Source organism: Pongo abelii, chromosome 7, assembly GCF_028885655.2.
Source record: "Pongo abelii isolate AG06213 chromosome 7, NHGRI_mPonAbe1-v2.0_pri, whole genome shotgun sequence".
In the NCBI taxonomy this organism is placed as follows: domain Eukaryota; kingdom Metazoa; phylum Chordata; class Mammalia; order Primates; family Hominidae; genus Pongo; species Pongo abelii.
The window spans coordinates 124,520,700-124,547,541 of record NC_071992.2 but is presented as its reverse complement, the minus strand read 5'-3'; the positions used below and the strand labels follow the sequence as shown (position 1 = coordinate 124,547,541).

The window sequence follows — 26,842 nt, the reverse complement described above, 5'->3', positions numbered from 1 at the left end:
TAATTGAAATATTTGTCAATAAAAAGTTGAAGTATATGCTTGCAGCATACTAAAATACTGGTCTTCCCTTTATATTTTTCTCTACATCCTCTTGTGCCTCCAAATCAGTATTATTTTTATGGTTAAGCTGTGTAAATATGTCCCCTTTTCACCTCTGTTGGCTTAGAATGCTAGGAGCTGAGCTGCAATAACACATTACTTCTTTTCTTATATGTAATTATCTCCTTGCTCTAAATGATTAGATTCTGAAATAGTATTCCTGACATGTCTAAAATAAGAGTTTAACACATTAAAAAATGTTGAAGAGTGGATAAGCAGATATATTAGTCAGAAACATACATGGCTAAAGTAACAGGAAACCAAACAGTGTCTTAAACAATCAGGAGTTTATTTTTTCTCATTTAATAATTGGGGAGTTTGGCAATTGCTCATCTTGGTTTGGGTGTTCAACATTGCCATATCAAGGACCCAGGATCCCCTTAATCCTCCTTCAGTTCCATCTCTGAAATGTAACTCTCATTCTCACATTTGCTGTTTCACGGTTGTTTGATGGCAGCTGCACCTTTAGACATGTTGTTGGCCAGAAAGAGGAGAAAAAGGCAATGACTGTTACCACACAAAGCTCTGATTTTTTAATTTGAAAGGAAAGCCCTTCTCAGTAGGGCTCTGTTCATTTCATTCAATTTCTCAATTGCAGTAGCCACATATCAAGTACTCACTCAATATCACATATGGTTAGCAGCTACCACAATAGACAGACAGAATAGATGGTTGATTTCCTTCACTGCAAAAAGTTCTGCCTCGTACTAATCAGACTGTACGGAATAAAACTACCACCTCCGTTTCAGATCAATGAAGGTGCAGCCTCTGGAGTTGGGGTAAGGTCCTAATCTCTTTGAGGAACAGGGATCCTTGCCACTATCAGATCAAACTAAGGTACTGTTAAACAAAGAAGAAACAAAGGTAATAGCTGTAGGCAACTGCCTGCTGTAATGGGATTATCAGTACATTTAAGTTGAAGTTTATAAATTATTATGGATTGGCAATGTGCTTAACAAATATAAAATCTTGGCAAGAAGTTATTAAAATTTTGAAAAAATAAAGTGATACTGGCCAGGCCCAGTGGCTCATGCCTGTAATCCCAGCATTTCGGGAGGCTGAGGCGGGTAGATCACTTGAGGCCAGGAGTTCGAGACCAGCCTGGCCAACATGGTGAAACCCCATCTCTACTAAAAATACAAAAATTAGCCAGGCATGGTGGCACATGCCTGTAGTCCCAGCTACTCAGAGGCTGAGGCACAAGAATCGCTTGACCCTGGGAGGTGGAGGTTGTAGTGAACTGAGATCATGTCACTGCACTCCAGCCTGGGTGACAGAAGGAGACTGTCTCAAAAAAAAAAAAAAAGTGAAACTAAGGCAGACAGCTATAAGAGGCACTGAATTACTTATTACACAAATATAATTGCTAGAGTAAACACTAATCCAGTGACTGATGGGGAGGAGATTTGAAGGGGAAAAGGTAGTGAGACAACGTGCAGGCACTATTTTCTTTACAGAAAATGCAAATTTCAAATGGTTCATCATGTTGAAAATGCAGTTACTAATTTCATGTGTACAAAGACGGAATCTTTGTGGTACAAAGATTAGTAGAGAATTACCTTCAGATGAGAAGAGTTCTTTCACAGAATATATTAATTAGCTGCCTATTACTCATGGCAGAATAAAACGAAAATGACTGTAATATGAAAGATTAGACTAGATATGGAGAATAATTTATTAGCAGAACTATTCAAAAGGTTAAAAGAAGCTGATATTGACAATACTTTTCTTTCTAAACACTTCTAGATTGTCAATTCCTCCACAATCCCCACTTGTCCAAAGCAGCAATGACAAGTCTGCAGATGCCTCTGTATATTTTTAGTAAAGATAAATTTAAGTATATTTATTATAAACAAATACCAAAAATATTTGCTGTGAACAGTTGCTATTTTAAAAACTGATTTGTGTCTAAATGAAATTTAACTTTCAAAGTCTCTTCTATTTTATTGAAACATGTCAAATACTGTTGAAGGTAGCATAATGATTGTTTATTATAAAAAGAGAAAAATAAAAAATTCTAACTAAGGTAATGATAGAACAGGAAAATTTTAACATTTTTGTTTCTAAGGATAGTTTTAATTTTCTTATTTTTTTCAAAATAAAAAATAACTACAACCCCTTTAATCCCTACTCTATATGATTCTTGAATATTCTTTCATGTAATTTACTATTAAAGGGTTCAATAAATATAACTTGCATAAAAGTTAAATTTAAGTGTCATAACACATATTTACCTTAAGACATTTTATACGTAAAAATCTCAATTATGTCCTGTATCAAAACAAAAATTTTACAAAGAAATATTGCTGAACTTTGGAGAATGACATATTTTAAGCAAGATTCATCAGAAGGATATTACAGCAGATAAAACAATTCACATAGCCCACTGGAATGTACAGCAAAATCCAACTCGACAATATAAACAAAGTCAAAAAAATCTGATTCGGTCAGCTACATATGCTGTGTCTTTGCTATCACCAGTAAGGAGTTAACTAGAAACTGAGTTCTTAAACAATATATCCATTGTGAGTATAACCAAATGAAGTTAGAATCTTCATATGCAAGTTTAATAAATCATCATGGTTTATTTAACAAGGTTATTCTACATTAGAGTTTTATATATATATGTATATGTGATATGAAGAGACTGATGTACAATCAATAAGTCTTAAATCTCTCTTCCATGGATTTCCCCCATCTTCCCACTTAGCAGTAAAAGGCATTTTTAGGTTTATATAAACACATTCTTTACAACTGCCTTCTTAACAGAAAATTACTGTAGTATATAAATAGCACTGGGCATTTAGTAAATAAGTTACAGGCCAATAAGTTCAATTGTGCAGTTGTGAAATCTAATGTCAAAGAGTTTTTGAAACCTTAAGACTGGGTGATCTGCAATGTTTCCAACATGTCTTCGACAGCCTTAAGAGAATATTTGGTTTCCTTCTTACTTCGACCTGCAAACTAATTAAAAAAAAAAAAAAAAAAAAAAAAAGCTCAATTAGGCTCAATTTCAGTGGCAGGTTAAAAATGACAATCTTACCTCCACATTGTTAATGAAACTTAACACTGACTATTTTATCACTAGTAGGAAATCAAATATATTCTTTGCTTTTTCAATAAGAATAAAATTTGGGTATTAAGGACATTTTCCTTTAAGATCTTACCTTCAGTTGAAGTGTACAGAGAGTTCACTGCACACTTGGCCAGTTTAAGCGTTTACATAATATAATAACCTATAAAATCATGTATTTGAAACTATCCTATTTAGACCAAAATAATATGAAATAAAAAGTATAATTTTAAAATGCAATTTAGCTTATATTTATGTAGTGTAGGAGTGTGAACCACTTCTACTTGTCTGATGTCTAAACAGATTTTTACAATTTCAAACAAAGGTACAATACAAATACAAGTTATTTCACTAAACATTTTAAAGTTGCAAGTACTCTCTAAAATTATTTAAAGTAGCTCATAATTTTTTTAAGTTTCCAGATTTATTAGTTAACTAAATGATATGGTTCTGCAAAGAGCTGTCAAGTAAAAACGTATGCTACACATTAAAACAATGTAAACATGTTTTAAAATATGCATTTCTACTTTATTAATTGTAATTTGTTTATATTATAAAACTAATTGGGATTGGATTTTACTATGAAAACAAAATAAATACATCAATATATACACAAAATATACCCTATATTTGTGTATTTAAAAGCAAATTCATGGCATATTAAATTCAATATTGTACACATAACCGCTGGAGGGAAACACTGTTGAATACCACATGCTGATTTCAAAATGAGTTTGTTAACTGGACTGACAATTCCCATCATTTATCAGTCTGATTTAAAACAAAAGATTTACTAGATAAGTAAGTGTTCCTTGATGGAGATGGGAGAAAGTTTAGTGTGTGTGTGTGTGTGTGTGTGTGTGTATACATATATATATATAATATATATATATATATGTTACCCATTTTCTCCCTGAAAGTTTTGTGTATGTGTGTGTGTGTGTGTGTGTATACATATATATATATTATATATATATATATGTTACCCATTTTCTCCCTGGTTAAATATGATTAAAATACTTGGTATCAGCAACATCTAGTGTTTTCAAGTTAACATCAAACCACTCAATACATTTTCAAGTGACTGATCATTTCTTCAAATAACAATGCTGTCTTAAGCACTTAGTACTTGATTTATGATGTGTTTCTTGTCTTCTGTAATTAACTTAATTTGGCAAACTTCTCATGACCTGTTCAGAAAGATTAAGTGATCAAGCACAGGTAACATCATAGAAGCAACAGGCTTCAGGAATTGGTAACCTGTCTCTGACCCCTCTGGCTACAGCTTAACATTATGATTCCCTCACTTCCTACACTCTAAACCATTAGATTAGTTTCTGTAGTTGAATTCTGATTTGAAAAAGTAAATAAAGGATGTTTCTAGGGCAAATGCCAGAGGAAAAAAAAAAAAGCTTCTCATAAAAATCAAGATCACCTTGCCTTTCAAAAGGCATCACGAATTTAAGGAATTCATATGTTAAATACAGTAACAGCAATATCACATTTAAAACTTTGTCTTTTTATAATTTCCCCTGAGGACTAAAGGCTGTGGGGCATGCTTATTACTTCTGTTATCCAGTTAATAAATTCACTTACACAAGGATTTACCAGAAACAGAAAGCTTTTTATTTTACCACCATTTATGAAACATAAATAGGAACGGTCCTAATCAGATACTTAAAGGTCTAATTCTGAGAAAAAGTTTTATGGGTTGGGGGAGGGGTACAGAATAGGACATCACATAGTAACATTACCACATAATATTTATTCTAATTGCTTTTAAATAGCAAAGTAAAAATTAAAAAAATTCTGTAGAGCTAAAACCATAACATGTATTTTTAAATACAGTATTTTTCTTGGTTTATACTTAAACATAAAAATAATACAGTGTGATCTTTTAAAATTAGCTAATTTTAAAGAGTCACCTGAGATGGTGTCAACATTACTCACAACCAGTGCAATTTAGAATAAACCAAATGAATTTACTTGTGTCAGAACAAATAAAAGAAAGTTGGAAATACAAATCTATCACTTCAAATTTAATCTGACATGCAATTATTCTGTCTATTCCAGAACTGTATGGCAATTTAACTGATTAAGTCAGAATCATCTTTTCCCTCAAATCATGATTTAATTTTCTGTTTCCCAAAAGGATAGTAACAGAATCACTACTGCAATCATAAATATCATATAAATCACTAGCACAGATTTACCAGTGCACCAAAGAAGCATTTATCTGGAAAATCATTGTGAGTAGGTTCACATTAAAGTTTTTCATGTGCATTAATCAAATGTGTCTGCTTCTACTGAACATGCTAAACCAATTACCTAATTGAAGAGCAAATAGTAGCCATATTCTGTTTCATCATTAAGTGGAAACAAAGAAAAGTAGTTCTTAAAACCTAATTTTCCCTAATTTATAAATATCTAGAAAAATCACATACAAAATATTATCTACTCTATACTGGTTTATATTCCTAGATACGATTAAGAAATTCTCACTGAGATCCCAAAGATTTACCTAGTTATCAAGAATGTCATTCTCTGAAAGTTATATTCTTCTACATTATTCACAAATACTGTATTTTTGTTTTCATAGTTAGATTTTGCTTAAGTAAATCTTTCATAATTCTCTGTAAGATCTATAAGAAAACTCACCAGAAAAAAACACAAAAACAACCAAATAATAAAAACTTGCTTACCAAATTCAGAGGTCAGTGATTCATGCATTGTAATAACTGAGATACCTTGCTTGGGCTTAAATTTACCTTTATATAATTTGTGGAAAATACATGGGTAGACAAAGTAATAGGAAAAATGAAATGGATTGTAAATGAATGAATCTCAAAAACATGCTGAGTGAAAGAAGCCAGACACAGAAGAGCACACAACCTATGAACTCATTTATACAGTTATAGTACAGGCAAAACTAATGTTTGGTGATAAAAATCAGATCAGTGGTTGTCTGTCTCCCAGTGGGGGATGAGGCTGACTGCAAAATGGCAGAAGGAAATTTTCTTGGGTGACGAAAATGCTATTTTGAGCGGGGGGCTGGTAAGAGGATGTACACATTTGTCAAAACTCAGACTGTATACTTAAAATATATGCACTAGATTACATGTAAATTATACCTCAATATACCTCAAGGGGGTCTTGTCACACTGAAGAGACATGGAAAAGGAAAAGCATAATAACTTATGTTTTAATTTCTTTAATTCTCAGAGTATTTCATTATGGCCATCTTGCAGAAGAAAAAATACGGCAAGAGATGTTAGGTAATTTATCCAAGTTTGCATAGCTAATAATTGTATCAGAGTCAAAATCTGAACCCAGACAACATAGGTCTAGCATCTGTAATCTTCTCTTTACTACACTGAACTAGCTTCCATGGACAGGACTCATGATAGAATACAAAGATGGACAGAAACACTGGATATCCATATGGGGAGCAACTGACCCCCTATTTCACATCACACATAAAAATCAATTCCAGGCCAGATGCGGTGGCTCGCACCTATAATCCTAGCACTCCATTGGGAGGCTGAGACAGGAGGATTACTTGAGGCCAGGAGTTTGAGATCAGCCTATGCAATACAGCTGGACCTCATCTCTACAAAAAATTTAAAAATTAGCCGAGCACGGTGACATGTGTCTACAGTACCAGCTAGCTGGGATGCTGAGGCAGGAGGATAACTCAACCTGGGTAGTTGAGGGTGTAGTGAGCCATGATCACGCCACTGCACTCCAGCCTGGGCAACAGAACCAGATTCTGTCTCAAAAAAATAAAAATTAAAAATTAAAAATAAATCAATTCCAAATGGGTTGTGGATTAAATACGAAAAGTAAAAGAATAGAAATTCTGAAGACACACAGAATTCTTTATGACCATGAGTAGCAAAAGATTTCTTAAACAGAACACAAAAAACACAAACAAATGACTGAGGCATTTGAACACATTTCATTTCAGAACTTCTATTCATCAAGATCATATGAGCAAAAAAGTAAAAAGTTATACATATTTGCTTATACATATAACTAAAAAAGGGCTCATAAGCAAAAAACTAAAGAAATAAGTCATGCAAACCAATGAGAAAAAGATTTCACAAAAGACAACATCCAAATGGCAACTGATCATCAGGGACATGCAAAATAAAACCATGAAGTACCACTCTACACATGTACCAGAATGGCTATAATTACAAAGACTGACAGAACCATGTGTTGGTGAAGATGTGGGGCTATTAGAACTCTTACCGCTGGTGGGAGTAAACTAATTTGGAAAATTGCCTTTAACTAGTAAAGTTAAATACACATATATTCTATGACCCAGTATTTTCACTCAAAGGTATACAGAACTGCACATACATTCCACCAAAAGACCTGTACAGCAATATTCAGTATAGTTTATTCAAAATAGCCCAAACAGAAAATATTCCAAATGCACAGCAATAACTAAATTATAACATTCATACAATGAACTACAGAAGAAAATGAACTACAGACATAAACAAGGATAAATCCCATAAACTGAATAATGATAGAAATATGCAAGACAAAAATGAATACATACTGGCTGATTCCATAAACTATAGGGTTATAAGTGAGTACTCAAGGAATACAAGAGGAGAAATTAAGAGGACTTACCAAGAGAGCTTTGGGATGCTGCAATGTTTATATTTATTAGCCTGGATACATTTACCTTATATTAGTCACTGAAAGGCACATTTATGACTTGCATCCTTTTTTCTGTTATAATTCTTATTTCTATGTTATTAATTTAGTAAAAATTGATTTTAAAATAGTTATGTCAAAAAAGCACTCTGAGTAGCTGTTTCTCATAAATATCTTAAAAACAATTACGTAGTATGCATAGTGTTACTTTTATATTACACAAATCTTTTTTTTTTTTATATTACATAAATCACACACACCCACAACACCCCCAAGCCTACTCTGTGTGGAACTCCATTACAGATCTGAGCTACCCCAAACTGCATTTGAAGAAGCACAGTCCCACTAATATTTATAAATACTCTGACTTACAATATGCCAACAAAACTAACATGCTCTATAACAGACAATAAAAATACACAAAGGTGACTTTCAATGATGTGATTATGGAGGCACTACATTTTTAAAATCTCCTCAATTTTCTCCAACCAGAAGGGCAAAAACGAACAACAAAAAGCTAGCACCAAAACCAACATAACGGAACCCACGCCCACAGATGACATTTTCAAAAAAACTAGGTAACAGTCAATTTTCCAAACCCTAGAATGGGACTATGTCATCAAGAGCAGCATGACCTACAAAAGATTAACAACTGTGTGGTAGGAGAAATAGAAAGTAATAGAGGACAACCTACTACTCTACAAGAAACCAAAAACCAAACAAATTATAAATTCTTAATCCACTAAACAAGAAAACCTGAGTTGATGCATCTGCCAATGGCCTAGAAGTCTTCATAAGCTCCAAAACAAAGATAAGTGTAAAAAACTGCTCATAAATGTGAGATTAGACAAGTCTAACCATCTAATATCTTAAAATCTCTAAAATATCTAGCAAACATCCTCTTCCAGAAGGACAAAACCTCACACCCTGAAGAAAAACAATTAAAAACTGAAACCAAACTGAACAGGGCAGAAACACCAGGGCAAGAAGGAGAGATGTTCAGATAAGGAGGGGTGAGGAAAGGAGTGATGCCCAGAGGCAGCAATCCCAGAAGAAAACAAAACAAAAAGGAAGAAACACAAACTATAACAATACGTAACATTTAAAGCTGAGAGCAACACCTCAGAATTCAAGATCTTGAGGGTTCTAGAAATAGAACAGAGGGCTGAAGCCAGAAAATCTTTCTGAGTCACACTGAGTTCTAAGACAGACTGGCCAGTCACACTCAGTTCTAAGAAAGACTGGCTATACAAAGAGGTCATATTTGAATTCTCTTTAGCAAAAAAGGAGGCGGCCATAGAACAGCCAAGCTGGGAAAGCTACCCTAACCTATCTCCAACTCCCTGCCATTCCATAAACATCGTCTCCTAATAGTCCAGGAAAACTACCTCATTTAAACATGGAGGAAAGAAAAATATGAATCAAATTCATATTTTTATAAAATACAGAAAATGACAACATAATTTGAAAGAAAATGAATAATAAAGGACATAGAAAAATGAAGTCTAATACACTTATTACTGAAACCCTGAAAAAGAAAACTAAGCAGAGAAAAAAATATTTGTAATTCTAAAAGCAACTTTTCTCAAATAAAAGGGCTAACTTGATGTACTAAATGGGTGTACTGTGTATTTGGGAAAACTGACCCGAGAATAATCAATAAAACAAATCGTAGTAAGACTACTGGATTTTAAAGATAAAGAAAAAGTTCCTTTGGGTAACCAGACAAAAAGTCACTTATGATAAAAAGCAAGTCAAGACGGCATCATACTTCTTGACGGCAACATTTTATTCTGAAACAGAATGAAATAGCTGGGCATGGTAATGCCTGCACCTGTCGTCCCAGCTACTTAGGAGGCTGAGGTAAGAGGATCACATGAAGCCAGGAGTTAATGGCCAGCCTGGGCAATATAGCAAGATCTCGTCTATGTTTAAAAAAAAACACAAAACTGAACAGTATGCTTAAGATACTTAGGTAAAGTATCAATGGGTATATAAAAAGCCAAATTGTCCTTTAAATATAACGGCTATAGACAAATAAGGCTAAAGACATAAGAAGATGTGTTTTCCCATGAGCAAATTTCTCATGAAAAATAATTTCCTAAAAAATCTGCTAAGGACAAGCTTTAGAAAACTAAGATACAAATGGAGAAGTTTCAATAAAAGATCTGAAGTGTAAGCAGACTGCACAAACTTTGTTATGCAGTTTGATTGGTTTAAGGCTTTCTTCCTTCTTTTCTATTTCTTGAGATACCTATGATTAATAATACACTCACATACCCAATCTGCTTCTGAAATGTGACATGATATTTATTTATCCTTTCTGAGTTTTTAGAAATACTTTGCGTTTGCCAAATGCAGAACCACTGAGATTTACATATGGTAAGGCTAATTATGAAATAATAATACTAACAGATTCCTCTTGAGGGGAAAAAAAGGTAATCTTAAAACTACAAATTAATTCTAAACACAACACATTTGATAAAGCCCCAAAGGCATATAAGTCCAATGCTAGACATACGACTTTGTAGTTTGCAGAAACAAAACTAAGAAATACATTAACTGACCTACACAGCAAAATGATCAATAAGTACTAACCTGATAAGCTCTGTTTATTTGACTAGCTGCCCAACTAGCATATTTCATGTTGTCCTTTTTCGTTTTTGCACTTGCTTTTGGATTAGAAGCAATATGACTTGCCGACTAAAAGCAAACAAATAAAAACATCAAAAGCAAAATTCCTTTTTTGCTAGTCAAGATAATCAAAAACATAACGGACACGGTTGCAATGGGATAATAAAGAATTTTTAAAAACTGTGTTAAAATAATTTTTAATATAAAGTTGAATATTAGTGCTTAAAAATGAAAATATTTTTAAAATATAGTATAAATCCAAAATAGTGGAAAGGGAAAAGATGTTTTAAATAATACCTAAAATTATTTAATTATGTACCTATAACAGCTCTTAAAGGTAAAATTCCATATCATTTAAATAAAGAAGCTATAGAAGGAACACTTTATAAACCAAAAGCACTTTACCACTGTAGCATATTACTGGTGTTATTTCTTATTACTGAATTACATAACTTGTCTATGTCAGAATCATAGAATTATTGAATATTTATAGAAAAAGGAAACTCAAAAATAATTTAGCCTGACATCCTACATTAATAGGTAAAAGAAATTTAAGTCCAATAAGAGAGATTTAATTTGACCAAAGCAAAATAATGGGTCTTCGAAATAAAGAAGATCCTTATCTCTAATCCATTTCTCTTTTCACTATACCATGAGTTTTCAAACTGTGTTTCAGAGAACCAATTAGTCCCTGCAATTTGATCCACCCTCTCCTTTTTAAAAATGTATTTAAATGAGAGGTTCTTAATCTGGGATCTGTGAAAGAATCCAAAAAACCCCAAAATCTTATGCTAATTATTAAATGTATATATTGCTGTGAAGAATAAGATATAACTTGATTCCTATTCTTAAATATATTTTACTCTTAAAAGAATATGACCATGTGATTCAAAAAAAGGTTAAGCCTTTGTTTTATGCCAGCCTGTGCTATAGGCTCTTTCACCTATGTCTCCCTCTCTGCCAGTGAAGAATCTATATCCCCAAATCTAATTTTTATACCTCTATAACTTTAATGTTACCTTCTTCTTATGAATTTTAGCAGATGCAGTGGTTACGAGAAAAACTCTGGAGTTAACTTCCTGGGCTGGAAACCCAACTCGATCATTTAGGAGCTCTGTGCCCATCTTTGGGCAAATTAATTAAATCTGTGTCTCAGTTTCACCACCTGAGGACAGTATTGAGAGCACCTACTCAAACAGTTGATGTGCGGATTGATTTAAAATAAAAAACAGAGCTCAGAACAATGCCCAGCACATGAAGTGCCATGTATAAACTATTAACAATGTGTTGTATATTATATAGTTTTTAAAATTAGTATTCGATAGAGACACTTCTACTATAGTGTATTTTCAAGCCACTGCAATTGGCTTTGCTAGAATCCAGGAAAATTTTCTTGAAATTCATTTGAACCATCTTCTAACCATATTTTGCCATTCCTTTTTAAAAACTATTTCATTTTTGTTTCTTCCTATCTCCGTTTCTTCAATTAGTTCTTTTTCACTGAGCTGCAACAAGAAGACACTCATAAAGAAGTCAAAGGAACAGGATAAATAAAAAATTCAAAGAACTAACTGACATATTAAAGTTTATTTCTCCCAGCGTTTCTTATTGTAGAGAGGTGCTCACTTTATATATATGTTTTAAAGGTCAGCAAATTCTTCCTATATTTCCCACAGCTCTTATTAATTGACTTTTCTAAGCTCTGCATTTGGCATACCTAAACAATAGGTCATTACACACTTCCCACAATTTCCAAACTGTTTTTCTACACCATAAAAAATGTTTTAATTTGATATATTAGGGATTTGATTTCTAATGTATTTTATTGGCACAGTTTAAAAATACCTCATACAACTATAATTTAGGGAAGAAATACAATAATGTTGGGCATAAACCCAAGAATATCAAAACAAGAAATCATGTTTTTTTCCTGTCTGTCACTATTTAATTTTATAAGGGCAGATTTCAATTCTGATATGATAAAAGATAGTTTACAAAAGAAGAATGTCAAACAGCTAGGCTGTATTAACATTCAAAAATAAAACTGGCTTAGAAGCTATTGCTCAGAATTAACTACAGAAAAAAATATATGCTTATCAATAAAATACAAAAAACAGGAGAGGAGTGATTGGAGGGAACAGTTAAATGGATTTTAAGTGACAGATTTTTAAAAATAACATTAAACATGCACCTCAACTCACCATATAAAGCCCAAACAAAGCTCTCATATTTCTGTTGTTCAGTTTCAATGCCTGTGCAAAATACTTTCTTGAAAGTTCGAGGTTTTCAAGTCCACCTTGGGTATACTTAACCTGTTAAAAATTGCAAAGTGCTAAAAACTGTTTATTTTACTACTTTGAAATATAGCATGGTTTCATCATACCATAGGCATTAAGTAATCGAAACAGATATTCTCTGTAAACAAATACAAGATGTTAAAAGAATTCACCTAAAGGTTTTTAAAGCTAATCTAAAATTTCAAACATAACCTTCCCCAAAAAAGCTATTCTATTCTACGAACATTGAGATGACTGAGTAGTTTCTAAAACAAAAATGCTGCCACAATAAAAAGCCAGAATAATTTCTATTTCAGCTGCCTCGCAAATGCTTCACCCCACATTGTATTTTCTATTACTGGCATTATAAATGTGGACTTAAATATTGAATTGTCCTTTTATAATCTGCACGGACATTCTTTAATAATGAAGTCCTTCTAGCCTTATAGCATTCAGTTGTACTACTATTCTTAATAATATGCAAATTAAATAAATACTTCTTATGTCCCAATTGGCTTTAATACAAATTTCCCAGAATATGGATTTAACAATCATAATCACTATAAATGTCTCAGAAGCCATTAAGTGGTGACAAATGTGATATAACTTATAATTAGGAAAGAAAATAGTACATAAATATAAAAACAAGGAATTTCACTGTTTTAAGTATGTCTTAAGTCAGTATTACCACTGCAATGTTCAAAATTTTAAACTTTTATTCCCACAATTCAATGCTCATCAGATGTTTTAAATATTTATATACTTGCTTAACATCAAGGAAATATTCTTAGTTCCATAATAACACCAAATAGTAACCAAAATAAAATTATATGCCATTGTTCTGAAAACACTTACTTCAGCATACTGCTGACAGTATAAGTGGTTGTGTGGATTAGTCATCATTAGTTCCTCTAAACAAAAGGCTGCTTTTGCATAGCTAAAAACACATCAAGAGGAGAAATTAATTTTAAAAGTCACAAATTTTTATCTTAGTTAAACCTTGAAATAATTTAAAAACTTTAGTCATGTTAAACAATTTATTCCCAAAATAATTTACATAGCTTTATTAATAAAGTACTTGTCATCTGAAATTCATAAATATCAATGACATTAAATTTTATCATGAAATTAATAAACACAGGCTTAAATCTTAAAGCAGCCTGTAAACAATCAATAGATACTGCATTTCAAACATTGGGTCACTCCCACTACATCCCATCACTACTACTAAGAAAGGCTTCAAGACCTTGGATCAAGTTGTATATAAAACAACTTCTGGAAGTTGACTGATCATTTAAAAAAATATTCAAACAGCTAATGTATAAGGAGAAAATAAACATTTTATTAAATATTCTCCACTCACTAAAAATTCTTCACAGGCATATATTTACCAACATATTCTATTACAAAGATTTCTCTCATTACTTAAGTTTACTGTCACATACCAAATTATAATGAAGTTATAAATTTCTAAGCCCATGAAAAACAGATCAAGTTGATTTTGATATATACTGTACTACTATTTAATCTTGTGGTAGAATAAACAAAAATCTTGCTGAAAACCTAAGGAAAGAGAACTGCCAGAAAGAGCTCTGGAAAAACTTTAAAGCATGTGACTATAATTCACTAAATATATTTTAAACGTTTAATGCCATGTGACTATCCTCACTATCTACAGGAAATCCTAATGAACACAGGTGTTACAAGATTTCTTCCCAGTGAGGAAGTGATGACACTACCCAACAAAAAGAGGCTACCTAAAGTTATTTTTGGCATTTGTTTCCAATATACAAAGGTATCTACCTTTACACTAAAGCCTATTAAAATACTTTTAAAAATTATTTTCCTGTTTCACACATGTATACTAATAATAGCTAACTTTTACTAAATGCTTATTACGTGTCACGCATTGTTCTAAATGTGTTACATGTATTATTAACTCATTTAATCCTACCAAAACCCTAGGAAGAAGGAAATTATTATCACCATGCTAGAGCTGAGAATACTGAGGCACAGAGATGTAAACTGAATCCCAAGCTGTGCCACTCCAGACAGCCTGTACTCTTCAACCACTACATATGCTGCTTATATGCATTACACATCACACTGAAAAACTGAAGATGTCAATGGTAACATGAAAATGTGTACAGCAGTCACACCCAAAGGGACTGAGGAAAAAAAATACACCCTGCAGATTACCTAATAATTACAGCATTTTAGATTTATGAAGGACCATATATATTTTTTTATATATATATATATTTTTATATATATACATATATATATATATATATATATATATATATGTACTCTCATCCAAGATCATGCAGCTATTTAGCCCTTTCCATTTTTAAATTCAAAACCTAGCATTGGTTCTTGACACATGATAGGTATTTAATAAGACTGAACAAATGACTGAATAAATGTCTAAAACAAATGTATTATGACTACCTACCTAATATATATTTATCACTCAAAAAGAAAAGGGAAAATTTGTCTCTACCTTAAACACTTTATCAAAAGACAGTTCTCTTCTAAATGTGTTCCTTTAATTATTAATAGTATGATGCCAAAAATTCATATTGAGACTAAGAATAAAAGTTCTTAAGAGATTTAAATGGGTTGAGCACAACTGTGACACTGGTACATAAAGCAAGATAAAATGGGCAGGTAGTAGCAGCTCTTAGGGTAAAATGAATACCAAGATATTTTCTCAAAAATCAATTAGCATCACCTATGAGAAAAGGATTCCTTCCCCCAATTTTACAAAGTACAGTATCAAACTAATTTTGTGGATAAAATATAGAATTAAATAAAATTAGAGCTAGAAGGAGCTCAAGAGATGGTCTAGTCCAGCTTTTCTAGGCCATTGTTAGGCCACACAGAAAGTGACTATTTCCTCAGTCTTGTCAGGGATAATACATAGCCAGTACTATTCTAGGTGCATAGAGAAGTTAATTCATTATACACAGTGACTCAACAAGACTAAGAGTAGAGAGAAGTAAAAATAATTTGAATCTACTTAAAACAGAATAACAATTGTTATTTCAACGTTAGAGTCAGTACTAGAACTAAATAAAGTTTTCTTCTCTTCCTTACAAAAGTATATATAACTAGAGGTTACAGTATTTGGTACTGTGTATTACTTTACCAACATCACAATTTTTCCTTATAGAATTGTGGTAATTCCCTTTGATAGGAATTTTAAAAGGCTGGACCTATGAAAAGCAACTACAATCACAATCTTAATTAATGTATAACACTAACTGTTCCTTGCTGTATAGTATCTAGTTTCAATCACAAATGAAGTAAAAAAATTTGTCTTTCATAATGTGAATGTATTTTTGCTTACAAAGGTTGAGTATCCCTTAACCAAAATGCTTGGGACCAGAAATGTTTCAGATTTCAAAAGTTTTCAGATTTTAAAATATCTGCATTATCTTACTGGATGAACATCCCTAACGCAAAAATCCCAAATCCAAAATGCTCCAATGAGCATTTCCTTTGAGTATCGTGTTGGCACTCAAAGTTTCAGATTTTGGAGTATTGTGGATTTCAGATTTTCAGGTTATGGATACTTAACCTATAATACATACTGGTAGTGCTGACACAAAAAAATGAACTGTAGTTTTAAAACTTTAGAACAAGTGTCTCAATATGGTCAATGGATGTAACATATATCCCTGGAATAACTAAAAACAAACTATAAATCAGAAAGAAACTTATAAAAGTAACTTAAAAATATAAAAAGGTTATATGGCACAATTCTATATCCCTTTTTCTCTCTATAGAAACATTAAATAGGGCTATATGAAAATTATACTATAGATATTTATTTGGAGTTAAAAATTCCAGAGCTGGGCACAGTGACACACCTGTAGTGCCAGCTACACAAAAGGCTGAGGTGGGAAGAGTACTTGAGCCCAGGAGCTCAAGTCTAGCCTGGGAAATGCTGTAGACTCTGTCTCTTAAAGAAAAAAAATAGTTCTAGATCTAGGCTACCAAAGCTGCCTGCGACCTATTATACTTAAAAAAGCTTGTAACTGCTCATATGCAGAAAAGAATATCGAATGTTAAATATATCTAACATTTTCGAAACTGCTACATTTTTGCCACTGTGTCCACAAGACTGGTTGCTAAAACTGATATCCTATGATAATTTAACATTCCACCAAAAAATTCCTGCCTCCTATAATGACTTGCTCAACTACGCCAAATGAATCGAATCAAGTGAACTGATTGTAATTTTCACAGTTTCAAAAAAACCTGTAGATATGTATTTCCAGTCACCTAAACATAAATATTCCTTCTATGTGTTCAATCAGGAAAAAAATGGTCATTTTGTAACTAACTAGCTTTAAAACCAAAAAGACTTTTGTGATACTAGATAAAAGGGTAGGCTGACCATAATTATCATTTTCTCTAAAAAAATATTTTTTAGGTGCTCCTACATCTTTGTAAATCTTCATTTTTTGAGATTTCTCAGTTCATTTCTCTTAAGTGTACATTCACCTCTATTTCAATAAACTCTTTAGATTCCAAACAAAGCAAAACTGAAGGTGGTACCACATGGTGAAAAAAATAAGTAAATTTAATGGTAGGTTAAAAATAAGGTATAACCTAAATTTGATGATGAAATAAATATTAGAAATACATGCAAAAAAATAAAATTGCAAATGAAGTAGGGGAAAAAGGTGATGTATTTTTAAGCTATTAAAGGATAGCAGACATGATAATGTTAAAAATTGATGAATCTGATTTTCTAAAAATGTAAAGTTTCTATAATTTTAAGAAGTCAGTATTTAAAAAGCATATAACGAGGATATACTTTTGACAAATGGTTGCTCTCCTTTATAAAAAGAGCTCTTAAAAATGAACTAAAAAGGTAGACCCAATTTCACCTATCAAACTTGTAAAGATTAAAAAAGAATCACAGTATCCAGTGTTGTTAAAGAGGGACTCTAGTAAATGCTGGTGTGCGAGTAAATTGATGTTACCATTCTAGGGAACAATCAGGAACTATTTATCAAAACCACAGAAAATGTACATCTTATTTAATCAAACAACTTTACTTCAAAGAATTTAACCCAAGGAAACAAAATAAAAATGATCACTACAGCATTATATATAAAAACATAAAACAACCTTTATATCTCCCTAGGAAACTGGTTAAAAATACCAGGGTAAATTATTAAGATGAAATAATATAAAGCCATTCAAAACACACTGTAGATTGTTACAGTGACAAGAAATTTTTGAACAAAATATAACTAAGGGAAAGTATAAACTACGGAAGATAATTTTATTTTGGGCTTTTGTTTTAAAAGATAAGGAAGGACAAAAACCAAACAAACTGTAGTTAACTTAGGATGCTGGAATTACATGTAATTTTTATCTTGGTCTTTATGCTTTATTGTGTTTCTCAAATTTTCTGCATTAGGTATTCCTTTAACTTGAAAAAAAAAATTTCCTTGTTGATTTGAAATGTTTTAAAATGCTTTTAGTCAGAAAATCTTTAAAAAGTACAAAAAATGTTAAATGATTGTCACCTGTTTTAGAAACAAAGTAAAATTAATGCTAATTATTTTTACTATACTCTAAAAATTCAATTTCATGTATTTAAATATAAGTATTATACACTGTCTCACATGCGTAAGAAATCATGAGTATGTTTACATATGTGTACATACAAGCATATCATCTATACTGAATGTGATTCAGGAAATAATTTCCTAATCAAAACCAGAATATCTGTTTCAGAGTATAGCAGAGAACTTGAAAAACAGTTCCTAGAATATAGTACACATTCCTTAAACCACAGCTATTACTTTTATTTTAGCTCCCACTTTTCTTAGACTTCTGCAACTAGACTACCTCAGTCCTCTAGATCACATTATATATATAGACCACAGACAACAGACAAATGTCTTCATTCTGTTTCTCATCAGTTGTTTGCAGTAGGAGAACAAGGTTAAATATTCATGCACAAGAAAATGTGCATGAGAATCTGATTCTATTCTGTCAAAAAGAAGGAAAAGAAACAATGTCATATACTTCAGATTTAGAAGAACTAAGAAAAAAAATTAAAAACACGCCTCTAGATGGAGGTTAGCATTAATGCTGTAATATCAGAAAACTTGCACTAAGACTCTGGACTAATCCTCTCACACTGGGACTTCCTCCTGTCACTACAGCAATAAAAAAGCTAACAAAAACATTAAACATCCAATAAGCAAGATCCTAGAGCATTCAACATTCTTGATTATTCTCAGTTTTTAACCCAGGCAACAGAATGCTTCTACTTTGGAAGAGTTGATTCTCTTAGTACTAAGGCTAATACATGCATACAATTGACAGAATTTTTAAACAGCAGGGAGTATAATACTCTTTGTGTATAAGAACAATCTGAACTCTAAAAATTCACAATTTTGATTTACCAAAAATAAACTTAGCTTAGCAAATGGAGGCCTTTTTATTTCCAAAGAATGCCATCTATATTTGAAAGAAAAACTTATTTCCTAAACATAAACAATTTGGCAAAACAGAAATGACCTAGTTAAAGCTATTCACATATTATGACCAGTGAATTATTGATTTGTTCTTTTTCATTTACTTGTTGATTTGTTCTGTTTTTCATTTCAAATGACATGACTCACACCCTCTCACCAATCCTTTGGAAACCACAGTGCTTTCTGAACTTACAGTGATGAAAACTGCACTCAACAAAATGTTGTGTGTTTAATAACTTACTCATGTTCATTGATGTAAAGTTCTGCAAGTTCATGCCAGGCTTCTTGGTCTCCAACAAATCTGGTGAGAGGAAAAGAAAAAAAAGTAAGTGTGTAGATATTCTGTAAATGAACAGCATGAAAACAAACAGGAAAATCAAATGCAAATTCCATTTTAATTAAAAAAGATTTATCAGAATAACAAAACACGATCCTCTTGTAAAATACTCACTGTTCCAGATACTCATTCAGCTCCCGAATGGCCTCCACATTTTTCCCCTGGGCTTTTCGAATGGCAATCTTACGCTTTCTTGCAGCCTGTGGGTTGACATTAATAAAGGATTAGGCCCTTATGATTCCTTGGGGTTTTGTAAAGAAGGTAATTTGACTGTGCAAATTATTATCTCAATGCCAGAGAAATTCCATTGTAGAACTACTGCTTAGTGGGAGTTTATAAACATACCCCATGACATCCCACTGAGGAATTCAAACATTCCTCTAACAATCACATATGCTTTACTTTTGATGCACACAATGTATGCATCGTTTCATCCAAATAAATAATCATCCAGATTCTGATAATTACTAACCAGCAGGGAATCTTAATCTTTATCCAACTTAAAGCCCTTTACTCTGTCTCATTCATAAGATCTGTATCCTAAGAGGGGGAGGAACAGTGGAGATTAAGAGAAAAAAAATCTCACCATGGCATGACCTTTGAATATCATTATATAAATGTCTTCTGACAACTTTTTCACAATTTTAAGAGAAAATCTACCCATGAGTCTTTCACAAGAATAATACAGTCCTGAAATAAATATTGTATAATAAGCAAAACAATTAAAAGTTGTATTCTAAAGTTTTTAAAATGATAAACAAAAATCAATGCCATTTATTGTGCATTCATCAAATATGTACCAGACTTCTACTGTTTGCCAATATTGTGCTACATAAGGAAAATATAAAGATAAAAAAGAAATGATAATTCCTTGCAGAAGCTCATTCTCATGACAAAAACATATCAAATAAAAAAGTTAATGCAGTAAGAGCAATGACAGGGATATCTAGGGTGTTATGAAAATAAGAGATTCTGACACATGCTGTGGCAGAGTGGACGAAGTGGAAAGACAGAAAGCAAAGACGGTCCCACATGTGATACCTGTACTGAAACAAAGAGTAAGTAGACATTAAAAAACAAAACAGGAAGTTATTTATGGAAACTGCATAGTGGGAAGAGCACATGAGCAAAGGCCTAGGAGAAAGCAGTACTGGCTGAAGTAAACAGTCAGGGACTGGAGCCACATATTAAATTTACATCCTCTCTATTTATGTTTGCTTCAAATACAGAAGGATAAACAATAAACCATACTATAACTGAGGCCAAGCTAAACTTATTAATTATGAATAAAATTTCTTATTGTTGATATAATATTCCACAAGATGCAGACAGAAGTAAAATGGATGTGGTCTCTTTAGAGTATCAAGAGCTACTCATTACGGGGTGGTAAGTGAGTGATTTGGCTCTGAAGAAATGAAAGTGAAAGTTTACAGAAATCAAGAGACTAATAAATAAGGATCAGAGCAATGTTTATAATAATTTGGGTAATTAAAAAATGATGTTTTAATAATATATATCCTTAAGCATATCCTGAGAGTAAAAAAAATAAAAAATAAAAAAAGAATCTATATCCTTAATTAATCAGGTCATGGCAAAGGCCTTAGCACAATGCCTGTCACACAGTAGGCACAAGCAAATATTTTTAAAATAAGTTTACTAAGTAAAACAAAAATGTGCCACAATAAATGCAAAGTTTTAAAAAGTCTCAAGAACTCAGAAGAAAAGTAAAAGTAAAGCTCTGAAAGTAACTCAAACCCTAAAGCCATTAAGAATTTTAGACTTAAAATGGGAGCATTGTCCCTAGTCCTCCAAATAGATGAGGGATAAATTAACATATAATCCGGAAACTTTCGGCCATTTAATATCTGATGTCACCAAAATTTGAAACATAATTTAATCTTTCATTTTTCATGACATTACTTCTTCCACAGACAATATGCAGAGCATAATGTCTGTTTTGAAATCCAAAAGACAAGAAACTGAATCCCAACTCTTATCACTTACTAGCTTTTTTAACCTCTGCAAACCTCAGTAATACCATCTATCTTCAAGCATCAATATAAAGCAACTAACACAGCATATAATAATATTAAATAAATGTTATCTTCCTTTTTTTAACATTTGGTTCTAGACTTAACATTTATGTGTTAAACCTTGCCACAAAATTCTAACTAAGCAATCTTTAAAGGACTGGCACAGACTTGCTTTATTTGATATTTATATCTTGTCCCAATCCTTACAGGATTTGCAACAGCAGAGATGAGATACTGTACGCAGTGAAAACTTGTTGAAAACAATTGGATTCACCTGGGAGCAGTGGTGCATGCCTGTAATCTCAGCACTTTGGGAGGCTGAGGTGGGAAGATCACTTGAGCCCAGGAGTGAGAGACCAGCCTGAGCAACATAGTGAGACCCTGTCTCTACAAAAATAAAAATAAATAGACATTTTTAAAAAAGAAAATATTGCATACAAATGCCACAAATCAAACAAAAAAATTAGCTGAGCGAGGTGGTGTGCACCTGTAATCCCAGCTACTTGGGAGGCTGAGGCAGGAGAATCAACTGAACCCGGGAGGTGGAGGTTGCAGTGAGCTGAGACTGTGCCACTGCACTCCAGCAGCCTGGGAGACAGAGCGAGACTCGGTCTCAAAAAAAAAAGCCATTTAAAGTCTTAAAGTTTTGCCACATAATTCAAAGCATATCTAAAATTTTAAACAAACAATATACAAGGTATCATACATAAAATAACCAATTATAATAACAAAAACACTGGTTTAAAAAACTAAGATAAAAATAGAAACGCACATCTTAGTTTCCGCGCATTCATACCAAACAGTACTGGACACTGAAGGAAGTATCTACTGCAGATCGGTAGCTATCTGCAGAATAAATGAATACATCACACATTTTACAATTGGAAAGAACTGAGGAGCAGGCAGTGATAATTACATCTCTTCATTTTATGTAGACAAAAAACAAAGCCCAGACTTACACTGCAAATCCTGGGACTCCTGAATCTGTTCATGTCTCTTTTTTGCCATAGTCTCTTGCTCTCTGGACACTTACTACTCAGTTGTCCAACTCCTTATTCATATAATGTCTAACTGTGAATAAAGAGTCCAGCAGCTTATCTCCCAAAAGCCACACAAAACCCTAGATTTTGAATGATTATCAAGCAACCAGAATGAGGCTCAACAAGGCTTCTTGTGGCTTTTGGGTCTCATTTAGGGCACACAAAAAAGGCTTGTAAAAAAGACCAGTTTTGGCCAGGTGCAGTGGTTCACGCCTGTAATCCCAACACTTTGGAAGGCCAAGGCGGAAGGATCCATCTGAACCCAGGAGTTTCAGAACAACCTGGACAACACAGCAAAATGTTGTCTCTAAGAAAAATTTTAAAAGATTACTTGGGTGTGGTGGTATGCGCCTGTAGTACTAGCTAATCAGGAAGCTGAGATGGGTGATTGCTTGAGCCCAGGAGTCAGAGGTTACAGTGAGCTATAATCGCCTCACTGCAATCCAGCCTGGGCAACAGCGAGATCTTGTCTCAAAAAAAAAAAAAAATTCTATCATAGCTTCCTTAGCATAATATTCTATAAAATAAAAATTATACTCAGATTTTTAAAAATAAAAACAAGTTATTAGTCTTCAATACTCTCAAAAGTGGCAAGTACAGTCTCGTTAAACGACTAAATTTAAATAATAAAATTTCTGTAGGGGTAACAGCTGGTTGTCATGCGTATTAACAACCTACTCTCAATCCCATTTATTACTATTGCTTCTTTCCTCATGATAAACAGCCTTAATTTCTGAAATCCAAGTACTTATCCAGAATTTCTTACTAACTGTACGATCTTGGGCAAGTCACTTAACTTCTCTATGATCTTGTATGCCTATAGAATAAAGACAATATCTGAAAGGATTATGATGACAATTAATGAGATAATATATGTAAAGTGTTTAGCTCAGTGATGGCCCACAGTAAATATTTGATAAACATTACCTTTCTTCATTATCACATCATCATTTTCTTCAATTCTATCACTCCCTTTCACCATTTTCCTCGTATTTATACTCTGCTCTGTAGAAAGCTGCAGCTTATTCTCAGTTGTAAAGTAGAAATCTGGATGACCATATAAGTTGTTCTTTTAACTGAACATGCTTTACTCAAATGTTTTTTAAAAATTAACAAAATCAGAGCTCACTAAACAAATTAAATCATCCCTTAATAAATACTAATAATTACATTTTTTGACCTCACAAAGTTTAGAAGATTTTTAGCCAATATCAATTCAAATAGTTTGTCTGCGGCCCTAATCGATGTTCTGAATAAACAATCTGGAGGCATTAAGAAATGCAACAATAGTTCTTAAGAACCCATGTATGATAGTGGAAAAACACGCTACTAAAAGAATACCATGAACCACAAACAATTTACTCCATTATTCAAAAGTAAATCAACTGGCCAACAACATAGATCCTATTCTATTTTCTTCAAAGAGCATCAAATACATAAGGTTCAATCCCTGGCTTCAGAGAATTCACATTCTTTTAAGTGAAATATGTGTTAAATATAATATAAATAAAATTGAGAAGGAACAACTAAAAAGTACAGTATTGTTTAAACTTTGGAGTGAGCATAAAGGTTATTGTGATGTTTACTAAAACAATCAAAGGGAAGGTGGCTACAGGACAGCTAGACCCTGAATGAAGACTAGAATTCGAAGAGTCATGCTCCTGTAAGATTTTTCCAACTAAAGATATATATACACTAGTGCCAAACAATAAATTGAAACCTATATAATTTGTTTCAAACTTTTAAAGACCATGAATAAATCTTCATCCAACTGGCTATATGCCTTCTATAATATTACACAGAATAGGGCTAGCTAGCAATTTTTTCTGAAAGACATACAACATTTTTTTATTTTAAATAGGCTACCTGGGGAAGAGATACTACCTAGAAAAGGGTTAAAGGATTAAGGCCTACCGGCAAAATACAATCTAGAACCTCCCCCCTGCCTCACTCCAGACTCAGGGACCCAGAAGGAACTGGACAATTGACCAGCAAAAGGAAAGCAGAATCCAGGTTCCCTGCCTCCAAGGTTTATACCCAGAAGCCTGGGAAATGTGGCATTTTAAAAGCATCTTCTGGAGCAAGATACCCTCTCAAGATAATTGGTCTTACACATTTACTGTTTACGGAACACATGCCTGACTGTGCACTCAGGTGTATTCAGCAGCATTGTTGCCTGCAGTTCCATGTGTTCACCAGAGATGCTGAGCTCAAAGTGGAGATTTTACTCTACTCATCACTGCAATCTGCACATTGCTCCACAGTCACACAGAGGCCTATGTTCTGTTCCCTGTAAATGGAAACATGTTCTGAGCCTATCTGCCTCCCGTGGCTGCACCTGGTCCTCCGTACCAACCCCTGGGGATGTCCACAACCACTTGGGACAGAAGAAGGTGGAATTTCACACAGGAACTTGAATGGATCTTCAATGACAGACTTGGACTAGCTATGGCCCAGACGTCGGCCCCACCCAGAATTGCCAGGAGGAGGCTTTGCTGGCACTGGAGGTAGCTCAGGGCCTGCCTCCCTCCACTGAGTCCAATGGGCACAAGCAGGCTGGCATATGGCCAGAGTTGGCCAGAGTGTGTCAAAGCCCTCCGATGCCTTTCCTTTACCTTTTTTAAAGAATCTCAAATAACTCATTGAAATGACTCAAAGGTGAAAAAGTTTTACCAAAAGGAACCCTTTTTCAGTTAACTACTAATCCAATGGATGTATTCTGACCCTCTCAAGTTTCTTTCCCCAGTTACAGTGGGGAACTGGCTGAGGGTTAACTGTGGGATTCACTGCAGCATCTTACCCTCAAGGCATGAGAAGATGCAAAAGATGAAAATGCAACCTGCAGAGCTGGGCTTAATTCCCACGTCACAGTCTGGCCCCTGCTACGGGAGGCTACCCTTCTCAGAGAGAGATTTAATAGGGAATTGAAGGAATAGTTAGGGGGCCAGGGAGATGTGAGTGACACTGGTGTTCCAGGTGAATGAGGGGTTAGTGGAGGGTTTGGTGCTACAGCCAGTCAGGATATTTGCAAATCCAAACACATTCCTGTGTGAGGCATGTTACCATTTGTCAGTCTTTGTGAATATGTATATTTTAAGCAATAAGATTTAGCTGGTCAGACTTTTCTAGGCAGTCTCAGTGGTGCATTTCCTGTGTTGTGACTGTTCTGAAGATAGAGTGGCTCTAACCACTGTGAGAAGCCTGAATAAAAATCGACCCCTGCCCTCTCCTCACCGAAAAAAAACATCTTTACCCTTGGCACAGAGGAAATTACATCTAATTCATAAATAAAACTTCAAATATTTGATATATCACAATAGGCAGAGTTCACAATTCAGGACAAAATCTGATCTTCTGAAGTATGAAATCAACTAAAAGACAATAATTACTCTGCTTTCTGAAAGGCATTCCTTCAACAAGTATTCACTGGAAGCCTACCAAATGCTGAGCACTCTCCCACTCAATGGATATAATTTTTTCCCCTTAAGGAAGATTCAAAGTATGAAAAGCCAATCATTTTCAAAACGCAAGCCGAAAAAAAAAGTGCCAAAACTGGTACTGGAGTAATATAAAAAATAAAAGCTGACAGTAGCCCAGTCTCCTCCAATTCCACCTGTCTTAGTTTTAGATTCCCATAATCTCTAGCCTAAGAACAGCCTCCAAATTACTTATCTCTTCTCATCTCCTTCAAAATATATCCTATTTCGATGACACATTATCTCTAAAACTAACTGATGATATTTACCTAATCAAAATTTGACTTCATACTCCATTCTCTAAGAATATTAAAAATTACCAAGCTGTTCACAAATGTAGACCTTCTTTTTGTACTTCTAACTACTCTGTACAAGGAATCAACTCAGAGGTATAAAATACTGTCTTCCTCAGAAGTAAATCAGTGGAGGAGAAGAAGGTTAACTAGGCAGAGCACCAGAACCTTGCCCTCTCTTTATCAGAAGAGAAATGAAATTTGAAAAAAGCGTAAAAGGAGACAGTTCAGAAAGAAAACTACAAATGGTTGTTTAAGAATATTAAAAGATGTTCTCACTCCTGTAATCACAGCACTTTGGGAGGCCAAGGCGGGTAGATCACGAGGTCAGGAGATCGAGACCATCCTGGCTAACATGGTGAAACCCCGTCTCTACTAAAATAAATACTAAAAAATTAGCC

At 33.4% G+C, this 26,842-nt stretch overlaps 1 protein-coding gene across 4 annotated transcripts in view; it reads right to left on the bottom strand.

The window, feature by feature from the left end:
- Positions 1–371: 371 nt before the first annotated feature.
- The window catches only part of EMC2 (ER membrane protein complex subunit 2), a 48,453-nt gene continuing 21,982 nt past the window's right edge, over positions 372–26,842 (bottom strand). The window contains exons 6-12 of one of the 4 annotated variants that reach the window (XM_063726351.1): positions 19,714–19,799; positions 19,504–19,563; positions 13,609–13,690; positions 12,679–12,789; positions 10,442–10,546; positions 2,976–3,063; positions 372–562 (exon numbers count right to left, since the gene is read on the bottom strand). In XM_063726351.1, coding sequence (XP_063582421.1) covers positions 2,977–3,063; positions 10,442–10,546; positions 12,679–12,789; positions 13,609–13,690; positions 19,504–19,563; positions 19,714–19,799 — 531 coding nt within the window. In that variant the 3' untranslated portion in view covers positions 372–562; position 2,976. 4 annotated transcript variants of the gene reach the window in all.